The sequence below is a fragment of the Podarcis vaucheri genome (assembly GCF_965113315.1).
Source record: "Podarcis vaucheri genome assembly, chromosome: 14".
NCBI lineage: Eukaryota > Metazoa > Chordata > Lepidosauria > Squamata > Lacertidae > Podarcis > Podarcis vaucheri.
Genome location: NC_138752.1, coordinates 27,528,701 through 27,545,796, shown reverse-complemented (window position 1 = coordinate 27,545,796; position 17,096 = coordinate 27,528,701). Strand labels below are relative to the sequence as shown.

At 41.0% G+C, this 17,096-nt stretch overlaps 1 protein-coding gene across 7 annotated transcripts in view; it reads right to left on the bottom strand.

Annotated features, from left to right (window-relative positions):
* The window catches only part of MAP2K5 (mitogen-activated protein kinase kinase 5), a 137,738-nt gene that overhangs the window by 97,359 nt on the left and 23,283 nt on the right, over nucleotides 1–17,096 (bottom strand). For all 7 annotated transcript variants that reach the window (XR_014213416.1, XR_014213417.1, XR_014213418.1 and 4 more), the window contains exons 8-9: nucleotides 15,270–15,334; nucleotides 1,370–1,409 (exon numbers count right to left, since the gene is read on the bottom strand). Coding sequence is in view for 4 of the 7 variants with exons in the window: in XM_082198628.1 (XP_082054754.1) it covers nucleotides 1,370–1,409; nucleotides 15,270–15,334 (105 nt within the window). In the remaining 3 variants the exon portion in view is untranslated. The remainder of the gene's footprint in view (nucleotides 1–1,369; nucleotides 1,410–15,269; nucleotides 15,335–17,096) is intronic.

The following is a 17,096-nucleotide window of genomic DNA, read 5'->3' as shown; positions in this document are numbered from 1 at the left end:
CAACTTGCCATTCAGGTAAAAGATCAAGTGTCTCTCAGACGGCCCAGATCTGCTCACCAGCTGGCCAGCTAATCTGCTCACCAGCTCACTGGCATCCTGGCTTGAGTGGTTGTCTTGTCAGTGTTTATATTATTATTATATTTAAACCCCAGATTATGACATGGCGACTGGCCCATTTTCTTCTAGTGAGCTTCCTGCCTGAGTTGCAGACTTGAATCTGGTTCGCCCAGTCCTTAACCAATATACCCCACTGGCTCTCACACTGGTCCACACCTGCTTTGCTTCCAAGCCACCAGTCTTCACACTCACATGAACGGCTGTGATTATCCTTAACCTCTTAAGTAGCTATAGCTGTGCAAGAAAGTGATAAAGCTGTGTCGGTGCTTCAGTCATAAACCTTGATTTACCAGCAACGAAAGTATTGGGATCAGACACTTAATATTTTATTCCCATAATATATTGATTTAACAAGAAACACATTCACACAAAAAGTATACAGTAGATAAAAGCAATTTCAAGTCCAATGCAGATACAGGTTGGGATAATAATCTCCATGTAAGGCTTGCTGAAAAATGACACCTGTTCTGATATGTAAGGGGTGGGTATGTTTGCACAAATCAGGGCAATATTTGCTGTCAAAGTCCTCATTATTTGACAGAAGAATCAGGCTTATTTTTCCCAACCAGGAAGTGGTAGATTCCAAAAAGGGAATTCAGTGCAATTTGTCTAACACTGCCTTCGCCAACCTGGTGCCACCTCCCCCACCCCAAGATGTTTTGGACTTCAGCAGTTGTGCTGGCAGGGGCCGATGGAACCTGTAATCCAAAGCATGGGGTTTGGATTTTGCCAGGTCAGCAGCAACTTAAGTTTAGGAAGAATTTGTTGTTCTCCCAGAGTATGCTGATGCCTTAATGGTGGAAGACAGAAGGTCTCTGAGTGGAAGCAGGAAAGGAAGACCCATTTCAGAAGGAAGATGAAGAAAGCACTTGAAAACATATTCTAGGAATGCTGAAGGCTTCAGCAACAGAATGGACAAGCTGGGCCAGTGTGCTTGGTGCACCACCAGTATCTGAGATTTTCTAACTGACAGTTTCCAGTTCATCGGTACACATTACTTTTCCAATGCATGCAAATACTTCCCAAGACTACTTGTGTGACCTAGAAAGGGGAGAAAAAGTGTGTAGTGGTGCGATAATATAATAATAATAATTATGTGTATGTGTATGTGTGATGCTTTTTGCATTATGGCCTGAACATGTATATGTTTTGCTTTCATGCACCAAGACAAATAATGCAGAAATAAGAATTTGATGGTTGGGGCAGGGTAGGAGAGGACTTTTTTTGTAAAGCAGTTTTTGGAAGAACATACCTTTACGGCTAGTATTTTCCCACTGGGGACATGGTTTGCTCTGCATACAGAAAAAAGAGAAAAAGACAGTTCAAACTGCAGTGGGGGGATGAGATCCATTCTTTGGATTTGCTACACTAATGAATACTTGCAGTCAATGCCATTTTTGAGCAACTTGTTAATTTGGGTGATACACATCACCAGTTCTAGCTCTTATGAAGTAAACAGCTTCAGACATCTTTCCAATTTGCAAACTCAAATCAATCTTTCACAACTCCTGATTCACCAATGGAATCAACTGCATAATGTGGTTTAATAAAAGCTAAATAGGCTTCCCATTTTGCTGCCTGCCTGGGAGTGCAAAAACAGAGAAGGGGGTGATATCAAGCACATGGCAGGTATCAATACCTGGACTATTCTTGTCTTGGTAGGACGTTGCAGGACTCAACTAAAAAGCACACCATAAAATGCAATGTGATTTGCTAGCCTAAGGACTGCAGCCTCAGTGCCTCTGTTCATATATATTATAATTTTTTACAGAATAATCACTCAAACATTTACATTTCTATTATTTAATTTTAATTTATGAAAATACAATTTACAGTGGTGCCCCGCAAGACGAATGCCTCGCAAGACGAAAAACTCGCTAGACGAAAGGGTTTTTCGGTTTTGCGTTGCTTCGCTAGACGAATTTCCCTATGGGCTTGCTTCGCAAGACGAAAACGTCTTGCGCTTTTTTTTTAAAGCCGCTTGAAGAGGCGCAGTTGCGACAGACCGTGCTTCGCAAGACAAAAAACATCGCAAGATGAAAAGACTCGCGGAATGAATTATTTTTGTCTTGCAAGGCACCACTGTATTAAAATTATGCACAAGCAATGTGATTTATTTGCAAACACAAGTAATTTTTTAGCAGCATTTATGCAAATCCCAAATATACTTGAAGAAAAAGCATTTAAAAGCAGAGAAGAAGAATATCCTCTTAAATGATAATTGAGAGACTGACAGCAGAAGGCATAGTCAATAAACCAAATAGAAGGTAATCCATGAGGTAACTATTGATGAACCAACAATGGCAGAACATTTTGACTTTCAGATAAGCAGAAACGATAAGAAAACAAACATCTGTGATGGGATGCTTAACGTCTGTTAGTTCAATACGTACTGTGCTGGGCAGTTTGGCAACTTAATTAGCCTGTCAAGAAAGCCGATCCTTCCCACCACCTTCTTATTCCATGAGAGGAGTGGGGATGGGGATGGTCTCTTGTTTCCAAATGAATTAAAAGGAAAGACTTGATAATTTAATTATGATGCACGCCAATTCATCCGTGGAAGTTTGGGTTAAATTTCCAGCAAAGAGCAAGTACCTGGTTTGGTTTACAGAGCATTGACAGTAGCAATTTAACTTTTAATTATCATTGAGAAAGAGATCACAAAACAGATACCATGCCCACAAGGGCAAAGCATCCCCTTGGCTTCTGCAAGTGCCATGCTACCTGGAAGAAAGGAAACTTGTTTACTCCTGACCGCCATGGCATCTCAATTGTCTTGACCTCCTGCAGCACATTAACTGTAAAGTGATTAATGGAGTCTGAATGGGAGCTTTGGTTACACCAAAAGAAAACCGGACACCTCGGCAGTGTTTTAATTAACAGCTAACACTTCAAATTAGGCTGTAGCTGCTGCAGTAATTACCTGTCCCAATGAGTTTGCTGGAAAAACATTCCCCCGCAAGTGAATACTAAGCAGAACAACTAGTTGACATTGGTCATTTAAATTATGTGCTTGCTACCTTGATCCAGATACCAAACCCAATTCAGGGCCGGACATGGAGCTCCTACACACAATTCTTCCTCCATTTGTTTCAATATAGGAAGAAGAGCAATACATCCAAAAGAATACATGTTCCAATCTTCTCCTTGTGGTAAAAAGAATGGGGGCAGGGCTGCTTTGTGTAGTTTCAAATCCCCGCAGTTCTGCTTTCCGGAAGAAGATGCATCAAAAAGGCAAAATATTCTGGATCCAGGTGGATATCTTTAAAATGACTTGCTTAAGTAAAACATGATTTGTTTGTTTCATTACCTGGTCAAAATTTATATCCTCTAAATATAACATCACTTGAGATAATTCAGTGTTATAATCTATGGATTGATTTGCCAATTAAAGCATTTGGATCAATTAACAGGGTGCTGAAAATCTTGCAGAATAATGCATGGTATAGTAAGCCCTCCTCCCAAACAGAACAGTATTATTTCTAAATTAGAAGGGCATTGATTCATCATCTCACTGACTTTTAACCCCGCTTTCTGCTCACCTAATCAGAAAAATTAACTCACGGTAAAGATTGGCAGTTTTCATTCTTGTGAATAGCCTCTAACGGCTGGAGTAGTTATTTTAAGCTGCTGCTACATTCGATATTCCTACTCTGTTTAAACAGACTACAGTAAAGACGAAGTGTCAGTTGTTGCTTTTTGACACCTCCCCACCAGGAAAACAAAAACAAAATACGGAACTCTCCTGCTGAATGTTACCTATTTGTGCTCATTACTCTGAGCCTTCTATATCCATTTACAAAGAACAGCTTTTAAGCATGACCAGCACAATTGTGTCAAATATTTTATTAACCTTGACTATTAACCATATCCCCAGACGTTTGAAGCCTGAAGGGACTTCGTGTGGGCCAAGTCCATTTTGCATAACTCTAAGTTTCTACCACTTGGAAAATTCAAATGCTTCCCTGCAGGGAGCTCTGAGAAGGCAATGTGCCCAGACCTGGCAAGATAGCTATTTTGGGCACAGAAAGACAGACTGTGTTATCAGAGGCAGGCGTGTGTGCACACACATACCATTTGAGAGCAAAACCATTCAAATTTTCCTAGTTGCTTATTTTTCCCCTCCTGAAGGAAGGGTCATGAGCTCGTGTGTGTGTGTGTGTGCGCGTGGTGGGACCAGAACAATGAGCCCAAGAAGTCAAGACAGGAAAAACCAAGGAACCTGAAACTGCTTTCTCCAGAATCTTGCAAGTTCTCAACACGGTAATGTAAGTGACAGATGCCTGTTGGGACCAGCATAAAGATGACCCACAGAAAAGGGTCTTTGTTACTGTTTCTGCCTCCTGGTTGAAGCTACATTGTTCCCCTTGATTCCTTCTTATGGGACAGGAAGCACTGACAGAGTCAGATTTGTGGAGTATCTAGAATGAAATGAAAGCCATACTGGATGAGACCAAAGGCCCATCTAGTCCAGCATCCTGTGGCCAACCAGATGCCTTTGAGAAGCCCTCAAGCAGGACAGGAGCACAACAGCAGTCAAATGTAGACATATTGACATGAGCTGCCCAAGAAGAGGAAATAACTAACTACACAATGTTCAGAAAGCCTGCGGGAGGGGAAGATGTCTCTAATCATAATCTCCATCCTCTTATTTTGGATGGAACCTTACTGCAAGGCAGCTGTTGATTTGGCTCCATAATACATTACTCAACGATAGTCGTCAGTGCTCAAAAACTCCTGGATCAGAAAACAAAATGAAGCACCACCCCTCCAGAAATAAAATAAGCAACAGGGGAAAACCAGCCGATCACATCCTCATGCATGAGAAGCTCAGTTTCTCTAAACATTACACACTGTGCAAGGATATGATGCTCACTGGCTGTAGACAACATGTAGCAAAATCACGTACAAATTTGGTTCCAGGCCTTTTTGTTTGCACACTCTAGATTTAGCACTCTGGTCTGTGCTAATGGCCAGAGTTTGGGAGTTTTAATGATGATATTTTCACATACTGAAACAGCCGTCTAAAAAAGAAAAGATTCAGATGGCTTCCAGGAAATTAGCACTTTGACAGTTGTTGCCTTCTGTAATAGGCAAGCCCATTAGCCTGACTTGCTGGTTGTTAAAAAGAGGATATTCAGAAGTGAGCAGCGCTAGTAAAGAGCAGCTCTTATTGGGACTCAGCTCGTTCAGAGCAACAATCTATGCCAGCCCTTCCTTCTGTCTGAAATCCCACCGCAGATGCTTGAATAATGACCACAAAATGATTCATTATTAACTTGAAGGCATGCCCTGGCCCACAAACTGTGTGCCTCTAAAACTCTTCCAATGACTCAAGACCCGCCACACAATTTTTGGAGGAGGAAAAAAAGATTCCTGCAGGAACAGAATGGACTGTACCATTTTAGGCTGCAGATAAAGGAATCACATTCCTGCACGCTCCCCTGTGCTTTATAAATTTGTTTAGCCACTTTTTAAAAGGATTTATTACCAGTTCTTTTCTGCAAGGCCCCAGCACAACTTAAAATGATAAAATACTATATTACAATCAGTTAAAATAATTTACATCAGAAGAAGGGGATGGGTCCTCAGCTGTTAAAGAAGTTGAGCCTTTAGCTAAAGCTATACAATGAAGGTGCCAGACAAACCTCTGTGGGGAGGGAATTCCACAGCTACAAACTTCCAAGGGTGGTAAAACTACCAAGAGGGGCCTCCACCGGCTATCTAAATACCCAAGAGGGTCCGTAGGGAATGAGGCAGCGCTTTCATATATCTGGAGACTAAATCATTTAGGGCTTAATGTGAACACCTTAAACTGCAGTGGCAAACAGTGAAGCAGTTTCTGAAGAGGGGTTGTATGTGACTGACAGCCTGCTGAAGAAGGAATAGAAACTAACTATACTCCTGTTTGCTTTTATATGGAAAGACAGTCAACATGCCAATCCATGCTCTCTGTACAGCTTGAACAAGCTTGCAATAACCCTCACTGAGCTAGCCATGTTAGATCCCATCTCCTAATAAACAACAGGCTTCTGTTGTTCCTTACCAAAAATACCTGACTTATTTTTAATCAAGAACAACTTAACTTTTTGCTGAAAATTCAGGAGGATGAGTACACAGTGTAAAAAAACAAGTTTAATTTAAGAATCAACCAGTTTCTAATTAAACTGCCATAGGCAGCTGGTTGGATAAGTTTTAATCAGTTTCAGTCACCTATTGATTGGGATACTGAAGCTTTAAAAATTAAAAGTAAAAGTAAAAGATGATTGGGGAATTGCTCCATCTCAGAACAACAGTGCAGCCCTCGGTAAATAACTCCTCTTTTAACCATCAGCTAAATGAACACTTCAATACTGCAGTACAAAGTCTTCTGCAAAATTACTTTAACTAACAAGCAGAAATTTATCAGCTTCAGCCAAAATCAATGCTGAAATCAATTTGAACACTGGTTGTGTCTAAAGGGGCTCATTGGCAATTTAGGGAAATTACACCATGTAAATGTCTGTGCTTTAATTGAACAGTTTCATCAACTAGGCTGTGATTGCTGTCCATTCATTTATTTACTTTCATTGCAGCGCCAGTTCAGCAGAAGGAACGGTTTTTGTCAAGGCTGGGAGGAGGCACTTCATCTTCATTTTATGCACTTTTGTGCATAACAGATTTTATGAGCCAGGCAGCCAACGGCTGGGGTCAATGGAAACAAGTGAACTGCAATCACCGGTCAGTCTTGGTTAACCTGTAACGATTGTCCACAGGAATTTGGTGGGGTGGTAGCCCAGATATAGTTAAAGCAATCGTTAGATGAATGCAAGAGGGTAAAAACAGACAAGGAGGAAGAGGATACAAAACCCTGTGGGAAACAAGAGGCTGATGTTTCCGTGTGTGAAAGATCCCCCCCCCCAAAAAAACCAGACCTCTTGTGCACTAGATTTTTTAAAGTCCACTTAAAAACAAAACAGCACAATCATATCAGACCAGAAAGGTGCAACTAAGCTCAACCTTCTCTGATCTATCTGGGCTCTTCTGGGCAGCTCACAAGCCGAATATGAAGGCAATGGCCTTTCCCTGTGATCTGACAGCTGTACAGTGGTACCTCTGGTTACGTACTTAATTCGTTCCAGAGGTCCGTTCTTAACCTGAAACTGTTCTTAACCTGAAGCACCACTTTAGCTAATGGGGCCTCCCGCTGCTGCGCCGCCGCCACGTGATTTCTGTTCTCATCCTGAAGCCAATTTCTTAACCCGAGGTACTATTTCTGGGTTAGCGGAGTCTGTAACCTGAAGCGTATGTAACCTGAAGCGTATGTAACCCGAGGTACCACTGTACTGCCCTTGAACATGGAATCTCTATTTAGATAGCATGGCTATCTATTTAGATAGTTATTGATAGACCAAGACCAATCTGCCTAATCCGTTTTTCCAACTCACCTAACTTGTGGGGAGCATCAATCTTGTGCTTGATGAGAGAGCCAGTGTGGTGTAGTGGTTAAGAGCAGTAGTCTTGTAATCTGGTGAACCGGGTTCGATTCCCCGCTCCTCCACATGCAGCTACTGGGTGACCTTGGGCTAGTCACACTTCTTTGAAGTCTCTCAGCCCCACTCACCTCACAGAGTGTTTGTTGTGGGGGAGGAAGGGAAAGGAGAATGTTAGCCGCTTTGAGACTCCTTCAGGTAGTGATAAAGCGGGATATCAAATCCAAACTCTTCTTCTTCTGTTGGTTATATACATAAAAATCTCTAATAATATTTATATCTCACACTTCTGGTACAAAATCAATGTTTAAAATGATACTTTAATTAACAGCATAAAAGACAGTCAACCAAGGAGAGAGGAGCAGCAGTTAAAACCAAACATAAACACATTATCTGCCACATACAATGAAAGTCTGCCAGTCTTTAATGACTGATGAAAAATAGTGAGGAAGTTGGCCAAGTGATATTCATGGGGGCAAGTGTTACATAGTCTTGGTGCAGTCACCAAGATGTCCCTCTGCTTTCTCTTCCATCCCATTCAAATGTGCTTCCCACTCTAAGTGGAACACAGAGAAGGGCCATTCTTTCTGCTCTTCGGAAGCATTTTAGCATCTTCAGCAAGGGACAGTCCATGAGGACTTTTCCTTCCCTGTACCAAGCATAGGCTTGTGAAGAGGTTTTTCCTGGTCATGATTAGCTAAATGGAATCTTCATGTTCAGAGGCAGCATACCAGGGGTGGAGAACCTCAGACCCTGGGGCCAAATGTGGCCCCTCAAGCCTCTCTATCTGGTCCGCAGTATTCTCCCTAGCTACACCACCTCTTCCAGGCCACCCCCCTCACCAGTCCTGCTATGCATCTTCATTGAGTGCTTCTGCCGGACAGAAAATTTACACCCATTATTCCACCAGCTTTTGCCTCTAGCCACTGGCATGTGGTCCTAGAAAGAAGTGTGGCCCTCAGGCTGAAAAAGGTTCCCCACCCTTGCAGTATATCTACAAGGGAGGCATATGACTGGGGAGGACTTACCCCTTCCCATGGGCGTAGTCAGGATTTTTGTCAGGGGGGCCAGAACTGACATGATTAGTCAGTTACTTACGTATTTCTATTGTTTTACTTGGCTATGCCCATGCTCCTTCCTGCCCTACTTATGAGGTTCCCAGAGACATCTGGTTGGCTGATTCTGGAAAAGGAAAGCTGGACTAGATAGAACTTTGGTCTGATCTATTAGGCTCTTCATAAATCTAAACCAAGCTCTTAAAGCCAGAATGAGCAGACATGGATAAACATGTGGAAGATCTTGCAAAAGTTTAGATGATGCAATTCAAGTGAGAAATATTATGTGTTATTTACCAGTGACACAGTTTTATATGATACTAATAAGGTGTTTTTGTCTAAATAATTCAGTGCTGTTTCTGCTCAGCCACAAATGTTAGAAAGTGTGCGCTGTATTATAAATCACATTGTTAACATATTTCACTGGAAATGAGGAAGCAATTTTGCAAAAAAGAAAAAGAAAAAGTGATTTCTCAGAGCTCTGTAAACCAGCAACTGAGTTAAAAAATGTGGCAGGATGCAAACCCACTTTCAGTGCCACTTGGCCTTTCTAGTGAATTATTTTTCAGAAAAGCAATTTAAGTAAATACCCTAGATGCTACAGTATACAACTATTTTCCAATATATACACAACAGCCTATATACTCTATCATACTTGCTTTTTGGCAAATATTTGTGGGATAACACACACAAAAATATCTAGTTTAAATTAGATAGAGCTAATAAGTCCACAGCATATAACTACGCTAGACTGAATACTGGAAACAACTGAACGTAAATCAGATCCAGTTCACAATGTATAAGGATTTAATAGGTTTGGGGGTGTCACTAGCTGTTGTGAGCAGGGAAGGAGAAACTTATTACTTACTGTGTTTTACTTTAATGGAAGCCACCCAGAGTGGCTGGGGTAACCCAGTCAGATGGGTGGCAAACAAACAAGCAAGCAAACAATCTCTGGTAAATTCTATTAAATAAAATGGCTGGGGCATGGATGGGGGACATTGGCTAATGTCAAGCGGTGCTCTGAGGTGAGTGCAAGCTAGGAGGTGTTGAGTGGTAGCTGCTTCACTGCTTGAATGGAACACTCAAGGAACATTCAGACAAACTGGTCATATGCTGAAACACACTTCATAGCCTGAGCAGTTTTGTACTGAGCTACCAGAACAGCATCAAAATCCAGAGGTGCTTAAATTCCAGGTGCCAAGCTTGAAGTGCTCACCATTCCTAAGTTATTAAAATGGGTGGAAATAAACATAACAGAAAGCTAAGAGCTATAAACCACCTTTTCTTTAAACAAACAGAAGGACAAAAAATTGGATTCAGCAAGTTCTCTCTAGAAATATTGCTATAAAAGTATTGATTTTTTTTTTAACCCAACTCAATTGACTGAAAAGTTGTTTGTATAGCAGTATTGGCCTAGGCAATGCACTGGAACAATTTTGCTGCACAGAGTAATCAAGTGCATTTCTAAAGTATAATTATATTGTCATAAAAATAAAGCAAAGATACCCTTCTCTTCAAGCAATAAACCCACAGAGGCAGTAAATACCCCAAACACATAGGCACATATACACACACTCCAGTGAAATGGTGTCTTCTGAAGAACACAACCCCCCCTCCCTTCTCTCACTCTTCCCTTAAGCCACGGTTAGCATGAAAGTGATCAATATCTCAATCTCCATAAACTATTTCAATAATAGTTAGTTCACCTGGAAACAGAAACTGAACACTTCTGCTCAGCGACCTGAAACGTTCCTTCTTGTTTGTGAAATGCGAGTAATATTTCATTGCCATAATGGCTATGACTCAGTGAAGGGTTTTAGGAAGACACACACACACACATGCTTTTGTTCTTCAGTTACAAATCAATATGAGGTGCACACATTTCAGAAACATGCAGAGAGTGTGGAAAGCTGGAAGCCAGAAAATATAAAATGTAGCAGCAGAAGCATTTGTAATTCATTTTATTTGACAAAATGATCATCAATTGCCTCCAAGGCAATATGTGTGGCTGCTACCTATCGCCAGAGAGAATTCAACCACCTGTAAGCTTTCAAATGGGGTAATTTCAGTTTGGCTTCTGCTGTAACACAATTCAAGGTGCTCACATTAGTGTTTAAAACTCTAAATGACTTACTCTAAATATCTGAGAGAGTACCTCTTTCCCTACAGATCCTGGGTGTTATGTTTGGCAGAGAGGGCCCTCTTGATAGCTGCAATGCCTATATAGTTCAGGTAATGGTGGCTTGGAAGAGGGCATTCTCTATAGCAGCCCCTAAGCTGTGGAATTCCCTCTCCACAGAGCTGTTCCAGCATCTTCATTGCATAACTATTGCCATATGTTGAAGATGTACTTCTTTAACCTGGCCTTTCTCTCTCTCTCTCTCTCTCTCTCTCTCTCTCTCCCCCCCCCCCTCTCTCTCTCTCTCTCTCTCTCTCTCACACACACACACACACAGTGTGTGTGATACACACGTATAACCCACCCACCCTAATCTTCTGATTCAAAAATTGTCTCAACCTTATTTGTTATATTATATTTTAAAATTACTGTAACCTGCCCAGGGACCTGATTAAAAAGCAGCTAAGAAATCCAATAATATAAAGGCAATACAATCAAACACAGGATATAATTGACCCCCTATTGAGTCTTCCATTCAATCCCAGGAAATATTTCAAAATAAACTTCCACAGCTAACGACCGTTCTGATAAACCTTACATGGTCTCAAATGGTTTGTTGTGCCATGAACTTTTATAGATAATGATCACCAATGAACATACTGTATTAAATAGGCCGAGAAAGCTGTTCATATAAAGGCTGATCCACATGTTACATAGGACAGGAAGTGCCTCTGTAAACAGCATTCTTCTGCCTTCCCCATAACATCACTAACCAGTAACCACATCAGTCAAAGGTATGGGACAGAGGTTGCTGGTTTTAAGTGATGTAACAGTTTGCCACCATTGTGCCCTCCATTGTGTTCTGGACTACAACTCCCATCAGCCCCAGCTGCCACAGCACATAGACCCAAGCATCATACGGCTCTGCTGACTGATGGGAGCTGTAGACCAAAACAAGATGTAAACAAGATACTTGTTTACAAAGCTATTGTACTACCAACCTTACTGCATGCTTGTGAAACATGGATCACTTTCAAACGCCATCTCCAACTTCACGAAAGATTCCATCAACGGTGTCTCTGAAAAATCTTACACATCGCTTGGGAAGATGGGTAAACTAATATCAGTGTATTGGATGAAGCAAAGAACACCAGTGTTGAAGCAATGATTCTTCAACATCAACTTCGTTGGACTGGTCATGTTGTGCGGATGCCTGATTATCGTCTTCCAAAGCAACTACTCTATTCCGAACTTAAAAATGGAAAGCGTAATGCTGGTGGTCAATAAAAGAGGTTTAAAGACTGTCTCAAGGCAAATCTAAAAAAAAGTAGTCTAAACACCGACAACAAGGAAACACTGGCCTGCGAGAACTCCAGGTGAACAGCCTTTACCAAAGGTGTTATGGACTTCAAAGACACTTGAACTCAGAACTCATGCTAAGAGGAAGGCACGCTTGGCAAATCCACACTGTGATAAACTCCCGCCCAGGAACCAATGTCCCCACTGTGGAAGGACGTGTGGGTCCAGAATTGGCCTCCACAGTCACTTACAGATTCATTGTTAAAACTGTGTTTATGAAAGACAATCTTACTCGGCTCCGAGTGATCACCAAAGAAGAGACCAAAACACCTGGTGGGCACCAGCTTGGCAAAGGCTGTATTAAGGGGAGAGATCTTAACATAGCAATGCTGATTTGGGTGGCAGTATAACATATGCCACATAACATGTCAGCTCCAACTTAAATTCACAGACAGAGAGGTTGCAGATAGGCTGCTGGAATTAAATCAGGTTAACAATGTAATATTTTTCCATGACAGCATAGTAAACAGAAATCTATTTAAAAGCATGTTGTGGTTTTAAAATTCTCTTTAAAAACAAAAAAACTTACACAGTAATGTCTTCTAAGAAAACAAAAACATGTGTTTTGTATATGGAAAACAGTTCTTCCTGGAAGAAATCTTTATCATTCCCTCAAGGCTTTCCTTATGAAGTTTTATTTTAATTCCTTGTGGGGTATTTTTCATACACTATTGCAGACTATTAAGTGTGAATGCTTGCATTATGGGACGTAAACTTTTGCACTATGTAGGAGATAAAGACTTTCCTGTCAAATAAAGCACCCCCTTGCTATTGTAATCCTTAAAATTAATAAGGGTTTCCGTAGGCAGTTTCTGCAGGCAGCTGGCTAAGGGAGTTCACTGCACAAGGTTTCTTTTAGGGGATTTTTTTAAAAGAGGGGCGACAAACACACATAAAAGTGGGAGAGAGTATCAAGGGAGCTGTAAACATAAAACATGCATTAACTTTCAAAGCTAGTTGGTGCTGAACAGGTGCAACTGGGGTGATGAGGTGAATGCATCTCTCACTTTCAGGTTGTATGAGTAACCACAGAATAACCTCCCAGTTCTGAAAGAGGCTTTGTCCACTGCACATCTGTCAGCTTCTACCTGCTGTTATTATTACTAATATTTATAAGTTTATATACCACTTAATGCCAATACAATTTTCAATAGTATAAAAGAAGTGACATAAACATTAACAACAATGATTAAAATACACAGAAAATCCCAATTAAATAACAGAGCCATTAGAACAGGGCACTCAGATCAAGGGATTGCCTGTGAAAACAGGTGTGTCTTCAAGAGAATGCCAATACAGATGGGGCTACCCATATTTGAGCAGAGGGTGATTGATCTGCCTCTCTCGCCTATCACCCACACACAGGGGCTTGTATTAAGATGTGCCAAGGTAAGCAAAGCTCAAGGGGGCAAACCTATCTAGAAGGGCTAGATTTTCAATCAGACCAAATAGTTTTAGAAGAAGAAGAAGAAGAGTTTGGATTTGATATCCCGCCTTTCACTCCCTTTTAAGGAGTCTCAAAGCGGCTAACATTCTCCTTTCCCTTCCTCCCCCACAACACACACTCTGTGAGGTGAGTGGGGCTGAGAGACTTCAAAGAAGTGTGACTGGCCCAAGGTCACCCAGCAGCTGCATGTGGAGGAGCGGAGACGCGAACCCGGTTCCCCAGATTACATGACTACCGCTCTTAACCACTATACCACACTGGCTCTCTTAGGCAAAAGGGTTGAATTTTGGGAAAGTGGAAAATCCAAAATCCAAATCCAAAGCCTCTTATCTGAGAGGTGCCCTGGAGCTGTTACTCAATTAGAACTGGACAGCTCATCAAAAGGATTAAACTACCCCCAAACTGTATAGCTACACCAGGTTTACCAAATGTTCTTATGCACCCAGATAATAACAGGAGAGGCAGCTGCATCTTACGTTGATTAGATGATTCACTGATCATCAAATTCAAGAGGTGGCAACTCCACCATTAGCAAACTTTTCTGGCAACTATGGGTACCATATGCACATGTTGAAAAAGGTGGCCAATTTCTCAAAATGCAACTGTAATCACACACAGTGGTTAAGGAAATCACAGTAATCCACCCTAATGGGCAAAAAAGCATACATTTGATGAGGTACAAGTAGCTCTGGTGTCAAGCTTGGCAGTGGTTAAGAAACTAAAGATGGGCTGGTCAAACAATAAGCATTGGCAAAGAGTTCCACAAGTTGTTTATTTAACATATGGTTACTAGCTGCCGACTGAACTATCCTCCATGTATTCATCTAATCCAGTTTTAAAGCCATTTATGCTTGTGATAGCAAGAAGTTCCATTAGCTTGATTCTGCATTGTAAAAATAACTTTTTCATTTTGCTTGTTGTAACCCTACTGTCTAACAATATATGAAACACTAAAAATAATAAACTGGCTGTGTTCACAATACTAATCCACGGTTTGTTCAAAATACGACTTGTTTCACAGACGAGCAAACAAGTCATGGCCAGTTTCTTCAAAGCTTGATTTGTTTTCCACTTGCTCTTACATCATGCTTTTGCAGCTTGGCAAGCATCTAAGATGGGGTGGTCAAAAAAGCCATGTCCAAGGAAGGTTGTTGGTTTCAAACATAACCCCAAACCATTGTTAAAACAAACCATGGTTTGTAATCCAACAGTAAACCATAGCTTCACGGTGTGGTTTCTTTTGGCAGAAATCAAACCATCATTAATCAGCTGGGCTTGTTTCACACGTTCAAACAAACTATAATTAGGCCAAACAAACCATGGCTTAGTGTTATGGGTATGCCAGGCCACTTGTATATGGGGTGTTCTGATCTTCCACCTAAGTTTATTTACTCAGTAGAAGCAAGAGTGACAACATTCCAGAAATAGCATTTTCAGAGTACAGTAGCTACTTTCCACATCCGCCTGGGATTCAGACAATACCAAACAAGATACATAAAAACAGGGGCCATTTTTCAAGATCTAAGGTAGTTATGGCAACTCCTAGAAACATTAAATACAATCAGTGCTTCACAGAGGAAGAATAAAGGCCAGACACCTCATGACACATTCCTAGAGAAGGGGGGGGGGAACCACTGCCTTCTCTTTCCCAAAATTTGAGAGCAAAAAGAAGAAAAGGGAGGGGGGCAAACACTCACTTGTAGACGGTTCCTCCATTGCCATGACCGAGGATGTCTCGATACCGTATGTCTTGTTCATTCATCTCCACAAGAAAGAAAGAAAAACAAAAGAGATGTCATGCCGTGGATGGAAGTGTCAAGGAAAAGCAACTCTAGGCCATAAACAACCAGCCGTCTGGGTCATTTCAAGTTCAGCTGCAAGAACGAGGAGATCAATACAACATTTGCTGTCCAATTTATAAAAGACAATACCAAGGGACAAAGTGATGGAAAGTTTAATGACAATTTGTTTGCCTGGGTCATTTCATTAAAGTTTGATAAAAGGTGTCAAAATGGAATGATAACATAGCTCAAGAGGAGCAGATCACAGATATGGAGAGGAGAAAAGAGGTCTTGACTGCAAACCAAGGCCTAGGTTGGGAGGGGGCTTGAGAGGCCCACAGCCAACACTGACATTAAATGTGGCCAGGAACCTGTCACTGCAGTCCACCTACAATTTAGTTCTAGAACTGGTGAAGAGCCATCAAAAAAAGATGTTTGAACTTGTTCCAAGGATGGCATCTTGGTCAACCTGAGATCACAAAATAAGTAGTTTCCAAAATTTGTAGAACACAAACCAGTTAAGAGACTGAGAGTCAGCTGCAGATCCAGGCATTCCTACCCAACAGCAAACTCCTCCCTCCTACCCTGATAATATTTTTCACTAAGCAGATGTTAAGAGATCAACCCCACTGCATCCACATGTACCACATCCAGACCTGGTATTGTGTCCAGAAGACAGTTCTGCAAATTACTAGAGATGCATGAGCACTAGTCAAAATAAAGGTAGTTTCACAGATGTACTATAACAAGTATACCCTTATCATGAGAGATATAATCCTGACACACAGGTTTTGTTGGGCAAAATATTTCAGCATGCTTTCAGCTACAGAAAGTTGATTTTAGAAGCAAACTGCAAGCTAAGATAAAATGTTCAAAACTAATCTTCTTGAAGGCAACAAGAGCCAAGCTTAAAATGTTCTCTGCTGCGCTGCACTACAATTCAAATCCAAGAAAGTATTTTTTATTTCTATAAATGTGCAAGTCTAAACTTGGGCAATCTGTGATCATCAGAAGCACAACGGCACAAAAGTAGACTTCATATAAATTGCTTGTTTAGTTTGTTGCAGCAAACTTAATATATTGAAATTAATTAATACCCAATGGCCAACCATGAATCAAAATTAAGGTTTATGCTATGGGATTTTTTCCTGAATGGATTTTTCCCCTTTCAACAAAAGCAGACCAAGAAGGGAAGACCATTTTGAGAAATTCTACCTTTCCTGTGTTTCCTCATAAAAGGTATGACTAAGAAAAACCTAAGAGAAAATACCACCTAGGCTCATGAACTTAAGTGTCTCTGAAGGATTTCTTGCCCTGGAGAAATGGGCACACTATGATCCAAGTAAATACAAATGAGGGGAACTATCTACACAAACTTCTCCTGAACAGCAATTGCCAATCATTTCAATGGACTTACACTGTAAAAGTTCCCCCGATGAATTCTGATGTAGGTCAGTTACTTTAATCTACCTTTGTACAGAGACATCGGAAAAGAAACACTTCAGATTTGCATCACTGCAAATGTCCTTTGGGGAGTAGCAGTTTTGTTGCTTAATTATACAAGCTTTGATTCAGGAAGGACCAGTAAAGGTTTCACAAGCACAACTGTACTGGGAGTTTTGCAGGAGTGTTTCTTCACTCCATTTCATTTAACCTGTGTTTGGCCAAGTCACCTATTTTAATAAGAGTTTATTGTTTCCCATGACTGCTACCTTGAGCAGACTGGCCCACACTTTCAGAATA